Below are 15,847 nucleotides of genomic sequence, written 5' to 3' on the forward strand. Positions count from 1 at the left end.
GGTATGCGTCCGCGGCAGCCACATCTACCTCAGAATCTTTGGATACTACAGAGGGAGGTGAAGGCAAAGGGCACTTTAAGCTAATGGCATTTTTTAAAACGAAATCCATTTTTGACACCAGGCTTTTCAAAACTGCTGTAAAAGCCGACAGGGCTGCGACCCAGAGGGGGTCTGTATGCGAGATTTAGTCCTGGGACTCCATTAGCACTGAGTATAAAAAAAGGCAGTGTCACTTTAAGAAAAGTCACAAAAAACACAATCTAACACAGCCTGCAGCAGGGGGAGTGAGGAATACCTACAGGGGCCCCAGACACATACCACCAAAACGATCTGGAGGCTTCAGGAACGTTCTGTGCAGAGAATAGAAATGATCTGACACAGGAAATAGAAAAGCACCTGGGTCATGCCTAGAGCCCCTAGCTTCTCCCTTGCTGTCCAGCGATCGTGGACTTCAAGAAAATGGCAGCCCCATGCATTCCTTTAGGGAACTACCAAAACATGGCTGCCCATGCATTTCAATGAGAAAACGATTTACATTTATGCGGAGCAGAAAGCCTACAGCAAAATGGCGGTCCCCCACAGCATGTCATGCGGTCTACAGGACCCCTAGGGGGGTCAACAGACAGAAGGCATCGGGGGGTCCCTAGGAGGAGACCCCCACCAGGACAAACTCCCCCCGCGCAGTACCGCCACAGCGGCCGCAATAAAGCCGCCCCCCCAGAGGTAGGAACCTGCTTGTGGGGGGAGGGGACAGCCGAGGGGGGCCTGGTATCACCGAGAGGCCAGGGGAATTGAGGGTCCAACTTTCTCAGGGAGGGGGCCCACATCCACCCCGAGACCGCCAGAGAATTGGGGGGACACTTACCATACCACGGCATCAGATGGGCACCACTTCCGAACAGACTACCTCTCCACCCGGGGTGGGGGTGCTGACGGCCAAGGGGTACGCTGCGACTTAAGGCCTCCCAGGTCGTGTGCGTCCCAGCGAGGTGTTTAAGTTGCAGGCCTGCCCCTGTCCATCAGAGCTCTGGCCAGGCTGGAAGACCTTAAGGATCTAGGATATCCAGTCGGCAGTTGCTTGTAGTTCTCTCAGGAACACCAACTAAAAAAAAAAAAAAAAGGCTTACAAAAAAAAGGTTCCCAAAAACAAACAGCTAAGACCAAAGTCCCAGCAGGGGACTAGGTCCTAGTCCTAAGCTAGGCAGAAAAACTGAGGGCTATAGCAGAGTGTGTGGGTGTATGCCTGCAGGGACTGCCCCATAAGCGTGGTAAAGTTTTTTCCTGCCTAGTGTCCTACTCCTGTAGGGGGCCGCATAACCCAATGGTCAGGAAGATATGGAGCTGCGTCTGTCAATGAACGATAGAGACATTTTACTTTTTGTTCATCATGTGAAATGCTATGTGTGGCACAAACCCAACACTATTCATCACCCTGAGAATACCAACCCCATAATGAAGCATTGTGGTGGCAGCATCATGCTGCGGGATGGTTTTCATCTGAAGGGCCTGGAAAACTGGTCAGGGTGGCACTAAATGTACCACAATTCTTGAAGAAAACCTGTTTCAGTCTGTCAGAGGTTTGAGAGAGGGACATAAGTTCAACTTCAAGCAGGACAATCACCCTAGACATACTACTAAGGTTACTATGGTTTAAAGGGAAACAATGAAATGGTCTAGTCAAAGTCCAGACCTTGATCCTACTGAGAATCTGTTAACTTGAAAACTATGATACACCAACACAAACCATTTAACTTGAAGGAGCGGGAGCACTTTGCCTTGAAGAATGAGCAAAACTCCCAAGGGCTAGATACGCAAAGCTAATAGAGACATAACACATTTGCATGTAGCATGACTGATTGGCTCCCTGTCCTGCCCCTTCATGCACTGCTGTACACAGGATTGCAAAAAAATAACACCAAGTCAAATTTAAGTACTTACACTAGTTGAAGTTCAATAAAATGATTTATCCTTCTGAACTACATTAGTGGTGATCTATAGCCCACAAGGGGAAAACTAGGCAGGACTGACAACACAGCTTGGGATTTTGGTGCAGCAGAGGCACTTGTGTTGTCAGCTAAAACAAGATGATAGGAGCTTGCTGCATGTATTCCAGAATCATAAGGTATAAGGGGGAAGTAAATGTTTTGCACAAATGTTCTGAATGTGTTTTTCTTTCACCCAGATATACACTAAATCACTTCAGTCATCCTAAAACAATGGTGCAACCCAATATAACGTATATTTGTGACATACTCCGACGTGATAGAAACATACCTGGTTAAAAAGGTAAAATAAGTTCACCATAGGCTCCAGCTGATTTTCTGCCAGCCACAAGGCACCTTGCAATCCAGCTAATTTGTTCAGAGCGGAGTATGTTTCCTGAGAATGCACTGCAGTGAAGACCTTGTTCCATAGCACTGTGATGGTAGTGTCCCCCTCATCTCCTTGGCTTCCAGGCAAAAGAACTGTCAGCAAAATTTAATATAGTTATGCAGCAGGATTTAGAGTCAGATGCTGTCAAATTCAAAACTGTTAAAAAAAAGTCATTTATTTGGGTTTAATGGGACTTTTGTATTTCTGCTGTGACAAACATAAGCTAAAGATAGTTAAATGTCACAGCACGGTGTCAACCTAATTTTTCCTCCATCTCTGTTAAATCAGAAAACGCTAAAAGCACAAATGGTAACAACATTATTAACTGAAAACAGAATTAATAGAAAACTAGGACAAAAAAACATGGGGGAAAAATGTGCAGTTTACAGTTTTATTTAAAAATTTTAAAATTACAAAACTTACTCAATTTAACCAATACAGTGCATTAAGCCACCAAGAAAAATCAAACATTCTGGAAACACCAGTGCCATGGCTCCTTTCTCTAAATCTGAAGAAAAACCCAGGGTGCAGGGCAGGGGGGCACAGACCTACAACACTCCCAAGAATGTTAAATATCAAACACCCCAGCAGGGGTTGCAATGCTGGAACAAGTGGGGGAAAGACACTGCCCATCAGAAAGGCTAGTATTATTACACCTCTTTTCTTGCATAAAAGTAATGTTTTGATTTCTATTTTACTCTATTATAGAGTTCCTTTTACTTTTAAATCTTAAAGCAAGAAACATGTCAATAAAAAAAGTCAGATTTCATTATATCTGTATTTGTTTTCACCAGTGACTGAGAAAATACTGAAAGAAGAGCCAGCTAGAAAACTAGCATTTCTTTTAGGAGAGTTGATAAATGGTAACTCATACCTAACCAAGAACTAGCTCACTGGAGCTTCAATGAAATGAAGAGCATAGTGTAGAAAAGCTGTCAATCCTTATAATAAAACACGCTGATCCTTGCAAGCTCTATAGAAAATCCGAAGGCAATATACACCCTAAAGTGAAACACACGAAATAGAGTGCAATGGATGGCATGGATTTACATTTTAAATAGAAAAACAATTGCACTTACAATAAATGAAATAAGTAAATCCTATGCATGCAGAGAATGAGAGCAGATTCCCTCTGCAGAGATGGAAACACTCCTCTGGTTTTGGCACTAAAGGCGAGTCATAAGATGCATCATATTTGGCACTATTGGAGTGTATGGCCCCAAAGCCACTAACAGCAAGTCTGTGGGGTATATTAATAGACCACACAATCCCCAATGGCTCTGCTTCCCTTCTTTAGGGTGCCAACAAAATTTTCTCATAAACCTGTTTTTTACCTTTAAATGCATAAGCAGTGTTTTTTGTTTTTTTTTATTACATTTCCATTTAACCACTTGACGACCAGCCGCCGCAGATGTACTGTGGCAGATTGGCTCTCCCAGGGAAAACCCCGTACATGTATGGCGCTCGCCTGGGAGGAGCTAGAGGGCGAGCACGCGCTACCGCCGGTGTGCTCCCGTCCCCCTCGTCAGCGGGGAAGCCAGTGCGAGTGTCAGGCGGCTCCAATTGCCGCCTGACACCGGCGATCTCTCCCAGCTGACAGAGAAGGACAGACAGCTGATGTAAACACAGCCGTACGTCCTTCTCCCTCGGATGATCACAGAGACCATGCGATCCTGCTATATAGGATCGCATGTCTCTATGGTCATCTCACAAGTCCAACAACCCCACAGTTAGAATCACTCCCCTAGGCTTACATTTAACCCCTTGATCACCAATAGTATTAACCCCTTCCCTGCCAATGGCATTATTACAGTAACAGTGCATATTTTTAGCACTGATTACTGTAGTAATATCACTGGTACCCCCAAAAGTGTCAAAAATGTCAGTTAAGGGTCCGATCTGTCCTCCGCAATCCCGCAAAAAAAAAAATCGCAGATTGCCGCCATTACTAGTAAAAAAAAAAAAAAAAAACAATAAAAATTACATAAATATTTCCCGTAGTAAATAGACGCAATAACTTTTGCGCAAACCAATCAAAATACGCTTATTGCGATTTTTTTTACCAAAAATATGTAGCAGAAAACAAATTGGCCGTAAATGTTAAAAAATTTTGATTTTTACATTTTTTTTTTTTGAGAATGTCATATAGCAGAATGTGAAAAATAGTTTTTTTTGTTTATAGCGCAAAAAACTGAATTTTTGTAAAATCTTACCGTAAAATTCCTTTCTCCTAGTCCTCCGACAGTTGCCGCTCCTTCATAATCTTCACCAATGGGGTATTGACCTTTGCTCCGTAGGAGTAGCTAGGCAACAAGATTTGTTAATACAAAAGCTTTTAGCATAATCACACCCCTAGGGGGCGGTCCCCTCAGTCAATACCTTCCAGCATCCTCAACTCAGTTTGGTAGCATAGCAGTAGAGTACATAAACAAAACCCCAAAAGAGGGGCGGGGGCGGCGACTGTCGGAGGACTCAGAGAAAGGAATTTTACAGGTAAGATTTTACAAAAATTCAGTTTTCTGTTACGTCCTCCGACAGTCGCCGCCCCTTCATAATCTTCACCAATGGGACGTCCCAGAGCAGTGTAGACATGAGGGGTGGGAAACGCAGCCGCGCACAAAGCAACGCAGTACCCACATCAGAGACAGGAACCTTACCAAAGCAAGAGAACCAACTGGGCAACAGGAAAACGTGCTCAACAGGAGCAACAACCCAGGAAAGAAGTAACCCAGGGGTAAGACACCCCAACAACCAAGGGCCCAAAAACAAGGGTCCCTAAGGCACCGCCGCACTAAGAACCTTGCGGCCAAAGGAAGCATCAGCTGATGCCTGAACATCCCCTTTGTAAAATTTTGAGAAAGTGTGAACGGACGACCAGGTCGCCGCCTTACACACCTGGGCCACAGAAGCCCGATGATGACAGGCCCAAGACGTACTCAGAGATCTGGTAGAGTGCGCCTTCACAGGGAAAGGAGGAAGCTTCCCCCTCAAAGCATATGCCTGCTCAATGGTCTGTCTGATCCATTTGGCGATGGTTGCAGCCGACGCCGCCATGCCCTTCCGAGGTCCCTCAGGAAGGACGAACAGGGAATCCGACTTGCGAAAGGATTTAGTCGACGATAGGTAAACCCTGATCGCCCGAACAACATCCAAGGAATGCAGGACCACTTCCTTTGGATGCTTAGGCTTTGCGCAAAGCGAAGGCAAGACAATGTCCTCATTAAGGTGAAACTCCGAGATCCTTTTCGGAAGAAAGGAAGGGTTAGGTCGAAGGACCACCTTATCCAGGTGAATCACCAAGTAAGGAGAGCTGCAGGACAAAGCCGCCAGCTCCGACACCCTGCGAGCCGAAGTAATCGCCACCAAAAAGGCAACTTTCTTGGACAACAGAGACAACGAGATCTCCCTGATCTTTTCAAAAGGAGCCTGTTGCAACACGGACAGAACATGGTTCAAGTCCCATGGAGGCAAAGGTTCCCTCCTAGGAGGGACCAAATGTCGCACCCCCTGAACAAAGGTGCGAATCAATGAATTGGACGCCACCGGGCGTTGGAAAAGAATGGCCAGCGCAGAGATCTGACCCTTAATCGTGGCCAGTGCCAAACGCTGGTCCACACCAGTTTGGAGGAAAGCCAACACTCTCGATACGGAGTATGAGCGAGGGGAATACCCCCTGGACTCACACCAGGCAAAGTACGCTTTCCAGGTACGGTAGTAAATTTTTCCTGAAGAGGCTTTTCTAGCCTTAATCAAGGTGGGAATGACCTCAGGGGAGAGACCCCTATCCTTCAGGACCTGGCATTCAACAGCCAGGCCGTCAAAGCCAGCGACTGTAAAGCAGGATGGAATATCGGCCCTTGAGACAGAAGGTCGTCTCGAAGCGGCAGACGCCACGGAGCGTCGACTGCCAGATTGACGAGGTCCGCGTACCAAGACTGGCGAGGCCAGTCCGGTGCCACCAGAATCACCGTATGCGGTCCCGGAGCCAGTCTGTGAAGGAACCTGGACAACAGTTGAATCGGTGGAAAGGCATACATCAGACGATACTGACGCCAGGGCGCCACCAACGCGTCCGAGGCGTCCGCCCCCGGATCGCGCGTCCTTGCCACGAACCTTTCCACCTTGTTGTTTAGACGAGACGCGAACAGGTCCACATCTGGAAGACCCCACTTCGCGCACAACATCTGGAAGACATCCGGGTGCAGGGACCATTCTCCCTGGTCTGGCGACTCAGATAATCCGCCTGCCAGTTCTCCACCCCTGGAATGTGCACTGCCGATATCGCCGGGACGTGCGTCTCAGCCCATGACAGAATGTCGGCCACTTCCCAAGCCGCTCGGGCACTCCTGGTGCCCCCTTGATGGTTGATGTAGGCCACCGCCGTGGCATTGTCCGTCTGAACCCGAACTGGACGGCCCTGAAGCCGTTCCGACCATTGCAGAAGGCAAAGCTTTATCGCCCTCAATTCCAGAATGTTTATCGGAAGAGACGACTCCTCCTCCGACCAAGTTCCCTGGGCGGACAGAACGCCCAGAACACCACCCCAGCCCGACAAGCTGGCATCCGTGGTGATCACCGTCCACAAAAATGGACGAAAGGACTTGCCCCCCGACACCGCCGGGGACTGGAGCCACCACAGGAGACCCCTTCTGGTGCGATGGCTCAACGAAATCCGTCGATCCAGAGATTGTGGTCGCCCGTCCCACTCGGCCAGAATCTCCGCTTGAAGACCCCGCGTGTGAAACTGGGCAAAGGGAATCGCCTCAAAAGCCGATACCATCAAACCCAGACATCTCATGCATGTCCGGAGAGACGAGCATCGAGTGTCCCTGAGGGACCTGACCTCGTCCTGAAGCGTTCTGAGCTTGTCTTCCGGCAGGAAGACCTTTGCCTGAACCGAGTCCAGAATCATCCCCAGGTAGGGGAGACGAACCGACGGACACAGCGTTGATTTTGGAATGTTTATCGTCCAACCGAACTCCTGCAGAGTCTGCATCGTGACGGACAGGTCGGTTACCAGATCCTGACTGGCAGGGGGCCGAAGTAGGATATCGTCCAGATACCCCAAGACAGAGATGCCCTGAGCTCGCAATAGAGCCAGGACCGGTGCTAGCACCTTGGTGAATACCCGCGGAGCTGAAGCGAGACCGAAAGGTAATGCCACAAATTGGTAATGATCCTCCCCAACGGCGAAATCGAAGGTACTTCTGGTGACCCTCGAAAATGGGGATGTGTAGGTACGCATCCTTCAAATCGATGGAGGCCATGAATTCCCCCGGAACCAGAGCAGCCACCACTGAGCGCAGGGATTCCATGCGGAACTTGCGAACCCGCACAAAGCGGTTCAGAGCTTTTAAGTCCAGAATCGGACGCACCTTGCCCTCCTTTCTGGGCACAGTGAACAGATTGGAATAAAACCCCCGAAACCTGTCCCGATGAGGCACCGGAACCACCACACCTTGGGCCCGCAGATCCCGCACCGCCAGGTGCACCAGGTGCAGATCCTGCAAGCGCTCCTGAGATAGCTGAAGATTGGAGGGAAAAAATCTGCCCGCCGGCCGAGAGAGAAACTCGATCTTGTAACCAGATCGAAAGATGTCCTGAACCCATCTGTCCCGATTGCGGTCCACCCAGGGTTGCAGAAAACCGCGCAAACGTCCCCCCCACCCCAGGATCGGGTGAGGGCGCCCCTTCAGGCTGAGTTAGCGTGGGAAGCGGAACCGGACTGGCCGGACTTCTGCTTACCCGCCCACGGCTTCTTCTGGGAGCCTTGGCCTTTGAAAGGCTTGCCTTTGGATTGTGACCGAAAGGTACGAAAAGCACCCTGAGCGGGCCTAAACGAGGAATTCCTTTTAATGCGAAAAGACTCATTTTTGTGAGAGTGGGGCAAGAGAGTGCTCTTACCCCCTGAAACACCTTTTATCGGGGAATCCAATGCCTCACCAAAAAGGCGAGACCCCGCGTAAGGAAAATTAGCCAGCGTCTTGCGAGAAGATTGGTCAACCGACCAACACTTCAGCCATATCAGACGACGGTTCAACACCGCCAAACTGGATAGGCGCGCCGCCAAGGGGACCAAATCCAAGTCCGCATCACACAAATACATGACACCCTGATGAATTTGATCCACCATAGCCAACGTGGTCGGCGGAGCAGAATCAGCCACCAGGGTGCGCCTGAGCACCTGTGTTCAATCTGCAATAGCTCGGGCTGCCATAATGGAAGCAAAAATAGGCTTCAGCATAGAACCAGCAACCGTATAAGCATGACGGGCAAGGGACTCCAATCTCCTGTCCGTAGGGTCCCGGAATACCGGGGTATCCTCAGCCGGAATCGCAGTAGACTTATTCAAAACGGCCACCGCGTGATCCACCTGAGGCGGTACACACCAACGCTCTTCGGTGGAAGGTGAAAATGGATAACGCAGTTTGAACCTATTTGGTACAGAAAAGGGCTTCTTTAAATTGCGCCATTGCTCATCAACAGCGTGTTGAAATTCCGCAGGGCAGGGAAAGACCTGCGCTGATTTGCGTTTCCTTTGCGTCCCATAAGAGGACATCAGAGCAGGAGGAATTGGTTCATCATGCAGACGCAGCGTTTCTTTTATAGAAGTAATCAACTCATCCATGAGTGCAAGCTCTTCAGGCGAGCCAGGGGGAGAAGTATCAACCCCCTCCACCTCAGCCTCCCCCTCAGACCCCATAAGGTCCAGAGAGGAGCGAGATCCTGAGAAAGGCACGCCAGCCACAGCAGCCCCATCGCCCTCTGAATCAGAGGAAATGGATAATCTGGCAATTTTTGCGGATCGATCAGCCATCAGCATCTGCACCTGAGAAGCCAAGTTCGCTACAACAGCAGCGAGATCAGCCCCCTCGGGGGATGCAGCAGCCTCTTGGCCCCCCACCAGGGCGGGAGGAAACTTGCAATCCTGAGATTCCATGCCCCAGTAATAAACTGAAATAAAGGAACTGCCCCTTTAACAGCGCGGCGAGCGCAGCCCACCGCACACTACTAAATGTACCGACCCCGCAGGGAAAATGAGCACTGAGCAAGGAAATGCAGGATAAGGAAGGTAAAAACCTGGAGAGACCACACAGGCTGCTGCCACCGATCGCTGTTCCAGTGAAAAAGGAAGTGATGCAATGGCTGACCGACCTATATAGCCTATGAAGGCTCCACAAACATGGCCGCTCGGCTGAGGGATTCAGGCCACAAGCAAATGGCGCCGACATGTGCTTGCGCGATCGTTCGTCGGCAAAATGGCGGCGGTTTGGCGCCAAAACACAGCGCTGTACAAGACAGGGCCGGTCACCACATATTAGCCAAAAAAAATGGCGGGCCGCATCCGCGGCCGCCACACAGCATGTCTGAGCCCAGTCTGCCCCATACATCACACACAGCAGAGCGGGAGAGCCCCCCCCCCCCGCAGCTCACAGAAAAGGCAGGTACACAGGGATCTTAGGGAGCCCGCACTTACACAGACATGTGTGTCACACAGTCACAGACCGACACCCATACAGACAGGTCCCCCCATAGAAAGTTACTTACCCACCGAATGGCGTGGGGAACCGTCACCAGCGAACAAACCGCTATACAAATGACAGGGAGTGTCGCAGCCAGGACGCAGCGGACTGCGGTGCAAAACCGCAAAAATGGCGTCCAGTGAGGTAGCCACCCCACAGGCAGCATCCCTGCAGCGAACAGGGATGGGTCATTCAATATGCCAGGGAACCCTGAGCTGAACGCTCGATGGCAGGCTGGGGAACCTTCTGGCTCACAGCCCTGGGATCCAGGGCGGCCAGTCCGAGACCCAGCTCCACATAATCATCTTCATCCGAAGAAAACTAAACTAAGGCTGATAAAATAACAGCTAAGTAAAAGAAAGAGAAAAAATACTCAAAATAAAATCAAAAAAAGGATAGAAGGCTGAGACTGAAAGCCCCAGCACAGGAACAGCCAGCTACTCCTAAGCTAGGCAAATTCAAACTGAGTTGAGGATGCTGGAAGCAGGGAGGTATTGACTGAGGGGACCGCCCCCTAGGGGTGTGATTATGCTAAAAGCTTTTGTATTAACAAATCTTGTTGCCTAGCTACTCCTACGGAGCAAAGGTCAATACCCCATTGGTGAAGATTATGAAGGGGCGGCGACTGTCGGAGGACGTAAGAGAAAATAAAAATCGCACGGGTGATCAAATACCACCAAAAGAAAGCTCCATTTGTGGGAAAAAAATGGCGTCAATTTTATTTGGGAACATTGTTGCACGACCGCACAATTTTCCGTTAGAGTAACGCAGTGCTGAATCACAAAATAGGGCCTGGTCATTAAGCAGCAAAATCTTCCAGTCTTAAAGTGGTTAAAAGTGACCATGTGCATAATCAGTACACTTTATTTATTGTGATTTAGCAAAGACATATTTCTCATATGACAGGTAGCTGACATATAACAGGTAGCTTACATGACAGGTAGCTGACATATTTCTCACATGACAGGTTTTCTCTTACCTTATCCAGACACATAACCCTTAACCCCTGCAATCTATACTTACCTTGTCACGGTCAAAATTATTTGGTTATCTTGCTCCCAGTCCCTGTACTAAAAACCACTTAGATCAAAATGCCAGGACCAGAAGTCAATGATTTGTTTCTTCTCAAATTTAGCTTAGGAGAAGGTTAACATAATGCCAGAAAAAGAAAGCAATGCTAATCAATGCTGTAAATGAATACAACTACTGCAATACACAACAGATACCTCACAGAAATAGTAGATTACCAAGTACATTAACCACATCCCGCCCGCCCTATAGCAAATTGACGGCGGGATTGTGGTTGTATTATTCTGACCGGACGTCATATGACGGCGGCAGGATAATACAGCTCTGCGCGCCCCCTGGGGGGGGGGGGGGGGGGGGGGCGATCGGTGATGCGAGGTGTCAGCCTGACTCCCTGCATCTCCGATCTCGGTAAAGAGCCTACTAATGTAGGCTCTTTACCATGTGACCAGCGGTGTCCAATCACGGCTAGTCACATAGCAAACAGGAAGAGCCGTTGATCGGCTTTCCTTAGTTCGTGCTTGCCAGGCACAAGTAAAGGAGCGCCGATCGGCGGCTCCCCTGACAGGGGGGGGGGGGGGTGCCACTAGAACCACCAGGGATGCCCACCCATGACCCCAGGGATGCCCACCATGACCCCAGGGATGCCCACCATGACCCCAGGGATGCCCACTATGGCCGCCAGGGATGGCAATCAGGGCTCAGGGAGCCCCCCATTGCCCTCCCCATCAGTGCTGCCGGCCAGTACCCTCCCTATCAGTGCTGCCCACCAGTGCCCATCATTGCCATCTATCAGTGTCGCCCACCAGTGCCCATTATTGCCCACCAGTGCCGCCTATCAGTGCCCATTAGTGCCCATCAGTGCCGCCTGTCAGTGTCGATCAGTGCCGCCTATCAGTGCCCATTAGTGCCCATCAGTGCCACCTATCAGTGCCCATCAGTGCCACCTATCAGTGCCCATCAATGCCGCCTATCAGTGCCCAGCAGTGCCCACCAATGCTGCATATCAGTGTTGCCTATCAGTGCCACATATCAGTGCCTATCAGTGTCACCCCATCAGTGCCTGTCAGTGCAGTCTCATCAGTGCAGGAAAAAAAACTTATTTATTTACAGAATTGTATAACAAACGAAAAAACTTTTTTTTTTTTTTTCAAACTTTTCAGGTTTTTTTATTTGTTTAGCAAAAAGGAAAAAACCCAGAGGTGATCAATTACCACCAAAAGAAAGCTCTATTTGTGGGGGGAAAATGACATAAATTTGGTGTAGATACAGTGTTGCATGACCGCGCAATTGTCATTCAAAATGCAACAGCGCTAAAAGGGGAAAATTGGCCTGGGCAGGAAGGGGGTGAAAGTGCCCTGTATTGAAGTGGTTAAAGTGACAACTTGACAAAGTTGGTTCTATAAGTGAATATCTACACATATATGTGTGTCAGATATTAAAATTAGGCTTCTAGGTACATGTACATATGCATATATATTGTATGTTATTGTTTAAGTTTTTTTTTTAAATAGAAAAGAAACAAGCGAAAAGTTATGAAAAAAACATTACCACGCATTTTGTTTTGGTGGTGTTTCAGAAAGACCGTATCTACAAACAATCTAACCTTGAGAAAAAAAATGAAGTATTCAAAACTGCACATTTCTTATGACCAATCTACTATCTACAGGCAGCTACAATTCCTAACCTCTGTACAGGGCATTCTTCAGTTTCTCTTGATGTTCACAAAGAAATCCACCAGTTATATTAATGTGAATTAACAAAGTGTTGTACACAACTGTCAGCTCCAAGGGAAGGCTGTTGGCAGTAGATGGTAAACCTGTGATCAGAAAATAAAGTAAAAAAACATAAGATAAGTACATTTAAAAGAGAAGATCAGGAATTAAAAAAACAAACATAATTACCTAGGTGGATGCCAAATGGGGACACCTGCTGCCCCTAAGACTGAAAACCGAGCGATCAAAGACCTCTGATCGCTCTGTTCTAGGCCTTCATTTAGTAAAGATCGGTCCCCGGCTTTTTTTTTTTTTTTTTACACATTCTTGATTTATACATTTTTCCAGGGTCGGACAAGAATGTATAAAGGTCAATACAATAATGCAAACAGCTGACAAGGCCAGATAAATGACTTTTGTCCATTGAGGGTATCAGCCACAAGAATTCATGCATTGTAACACAGTAACCACATAGACTTTAACATGTTAGCTGGCCGACATCTCGTTCAGTTTTTTTATAACACAGACAAGAGGGAAAATCTGCAGCCCACTCTACCTCTAAGCTGGGGCTGCTACCGTAACAGTAAGAGAAAAAGGGTGAAAAGAAAAACTAAAAAGGGGGGGGGGGGGGAGAAAAAGAAAAAAAAAAAAGGAGGAGGGAGGGGTAGTTGCCGGCTTTCTGCTCTGCCCCTCCAGGGCTTACAGGAGCACCAGGCGAGAGTGGCTGGCTCAGGCTCTCAGCGTCTCGCTGGGTGGCCAAGCCAGCTACCAGTCAGGAATCTGGGTCGATTCAGTCTCTCCAGAGCCTGATACAGATCACAGGAGTACACAGAGCTTCCAAGAAAATGTAACAAAATTACATTATCTGCTAATATGTTGACCAAAATATAAGATAAGTTGCTTCTAAGAATACTAGTTGACCTGCTGTCATGGCTTTGAGTCATTGACCCAAAAAAGTTTGTAGATTGCAAGTTCTGGCTTCACCTATTGAATAGTTGTTCAGAGTTGTTAACATGGAAATCCTAAAGTGGAGAGCATTAAAACAAGTTACAGGCAACTAGCAACTTTTAAAGATGTTAACAATAGTAGCCCCCTGTATTTCTCTCAATACAGGGTTAAATAGATCTATGGCCAGGGAATAACCATTCAAATATTTACAAATTCTTTACAAACAGCTTTAAAACAGTGGAGCTGTTAATTCTCAAAGTTCATAGCGCTGAAATTATTCTCTCTGCAGATCAGCTTCCCTCATCCAGCAATGAGCCTTGTTATCTTTATTGTAAGCAAAGTGCAAGTGGTCTGGCAAAGAGACTGCCCCTTCTCTGGCTGCTGTGAACTTTGAGGTTAAACAGCTTCACAATGCTTGCAGCCACAGAGGTTAGCGAGGACTTTTCAAAGTTAAATTTACTGCTTGTTAAAAATCTGTAAATACTTCAACGTCCAAAGCCTTGAAATGGTTTCACTTTAAAAGCTGAGATTAGATCACCTTTTGGAGCATGTTACACCCGTATTTAGAGTGTAACGTGTAACATGTTCTAGCACCTCCTCATGCACTCCCCATCCCCTGCCCCAGGAGAGCAGGCGGGGGTTCCTCTTGTCACATTCCAACAGCAGCACGGATGTTCAGGGCTCCACCCACAGAGAAATGTCATTCACTTACAGTAATGAATGAACTACGAGTCCTGTCTTCCACCACAGCAGACAGCTTGTAGTTCTCAGTAAACTGCGAGGGCACTGATAAAAAATGACCAAAGTTCATCTTTAAATCAGTGACTTAACTAACAATAGTGCTTACTTAGGGCCCTCATTAGCTACACTGATCAGTGTATTCTGATGGCAGGAAAGTTTTCCCTGTTGTCTGAATACAATAGCTCAGCTGGGAGGACTCTCCGATCCACATTGAGTGTGTGGATGAGGCAATTGAGTCCGATTTTTTTTTTTCATTCAACACGCTGGTTGAACAAAAAAATGACTCATGTATTGGCTGCCTTCATGACTACATAGGTTCACTTTAAAGAAATCAGCACCTTGTATTTTCTGAAGCAAATGTGAAAGCTCTGAATTCCACTCCAGTAATTTCTGCTTCAAAGCATGGATATCCCGGGTTGTTTTAAAATCCTGAAAGCAAAATACAAATGAAATGAAGCAAAACCCAAACAATACAAAGTTTATATGGTATTAACCATGGACAGTTGCCAAATGGGACAAAATCACTGCGCAAATGACAGTAAGACATTCATAAAATCAGCTTCAATGCTTTAGTTGTAAAAATTATAAGTGTTTTTCCATCAATAACCACAATTTCCAAGTGACGTAGACAAAACACAGAATATTTACTTTCCATCTCTTAACAACTGCATTATTCTCCTGAATCCAAAGTGTAACAAGGCTTTCATTCTCAGAGATTTCTGTTTCACACTCAATTTCCATCTTTCATCCTAGAGTCACGTGATCATCACTGCTCAAGTAACTCATACCTGTAAAGTTAATAGGGAAAATTGATATTTGCTTTATTTCAAATTTCTTATAATCAGTTCAGTTATCATCACTGTGCCAAATCATAGTAAACTAGGTTCAGCAGATATTGTTTGTCCACACACATTTTCATCAACCACATTCATTCTTAAGATTACTTGTATCAATGTTCTTATCAATAATACAACACTGATCTTTAGATCATCCACCCATCCTCCATTCATAGAAGCTGTAGTCTGGCTTCTTTGAATAGCAGAGCTGGGCAGAAAAGGGCTGCCATAGTTGGGCATTCTTGATGAGAGCCTGTAACAGCTTTGTATTTCTATTAACCCACAACACCAGAAGATTATGGCAGCAGGGGCAGGGGCATGAACTGAGGGGGGTTTCCCTTGTGCTCATTTTTGAGTTTTTCATTTTGGCTGCACTTAGACTTTAAATATCTTTTGAAGATTGCATATAAAATCTATATGTAAGCCCATACATGCTAGGCTCTCTTTAAAGCTACAAACAGTTTAAAATCTCCTTGGAAATAACATTTTGTTCACTCTCATGCTTTCCCTACCTAAACAAGAAGTATCACTTCATAATATCAGTATTTTTTAAATCCTCCAGGGGATCAAATGCATGTAGCTCTTGGACCCATTCCTATCCATCCTACAGTTGATAAGCAGCATGGTTTGACAGTTTTGAAACATAAAATTTTACATGTTGGCAGTTTCGCCTATATATGGCCAC

At 47.0% G+C, this 15,847-nt stretch overlaps 1 protein-coding gene across 1 annotated transcript in view; it reads right to left on the reverse strand.

Moving 5' to 3' along the window:
• The window catches only part of FANCG (FA complementation group G), a 61,879-nt gene extending 46,784 nt beyond the window's left edge, over positions 1-15,095 (reverse strand). The window contains exons 1-4 of the mRNA XM_082263811.1: positions 14,975-15,095; positions 14,665-14,755; positions 12,610-12,741; positions 2,275-2,465 (exon numbers count right to left, since the gene is read on the reverse strand). Coding sequence (XP_082119937.1) covers positions 2,275-2,465; positions 12,610-12,741; positions 14,665-14,755; positions 14,975-15,067 — 507 coding nt within the window. The 5' untranslated portion in view covers positions 15,068-15,095. The remainder of the gene's footprint in view (positions 1-2,274; positions 2,466-12,609; positions 12,742-14,664; positions 14,756-14,974) is intronic.
• Positions 15,096-15,847: the final 752 nt, after the last annotated feature.

Source organism: Pelophylax lessonae (assembly GCF_965119305.1).
Source record: "Pelophylax lessonae genome assembly, chromosome: 1".
NCBI lineage: Eukaryota > Metazoa > Chordata > Amphibia > Anura > Ranidae > Pelophylax > Pelophylax lessonae.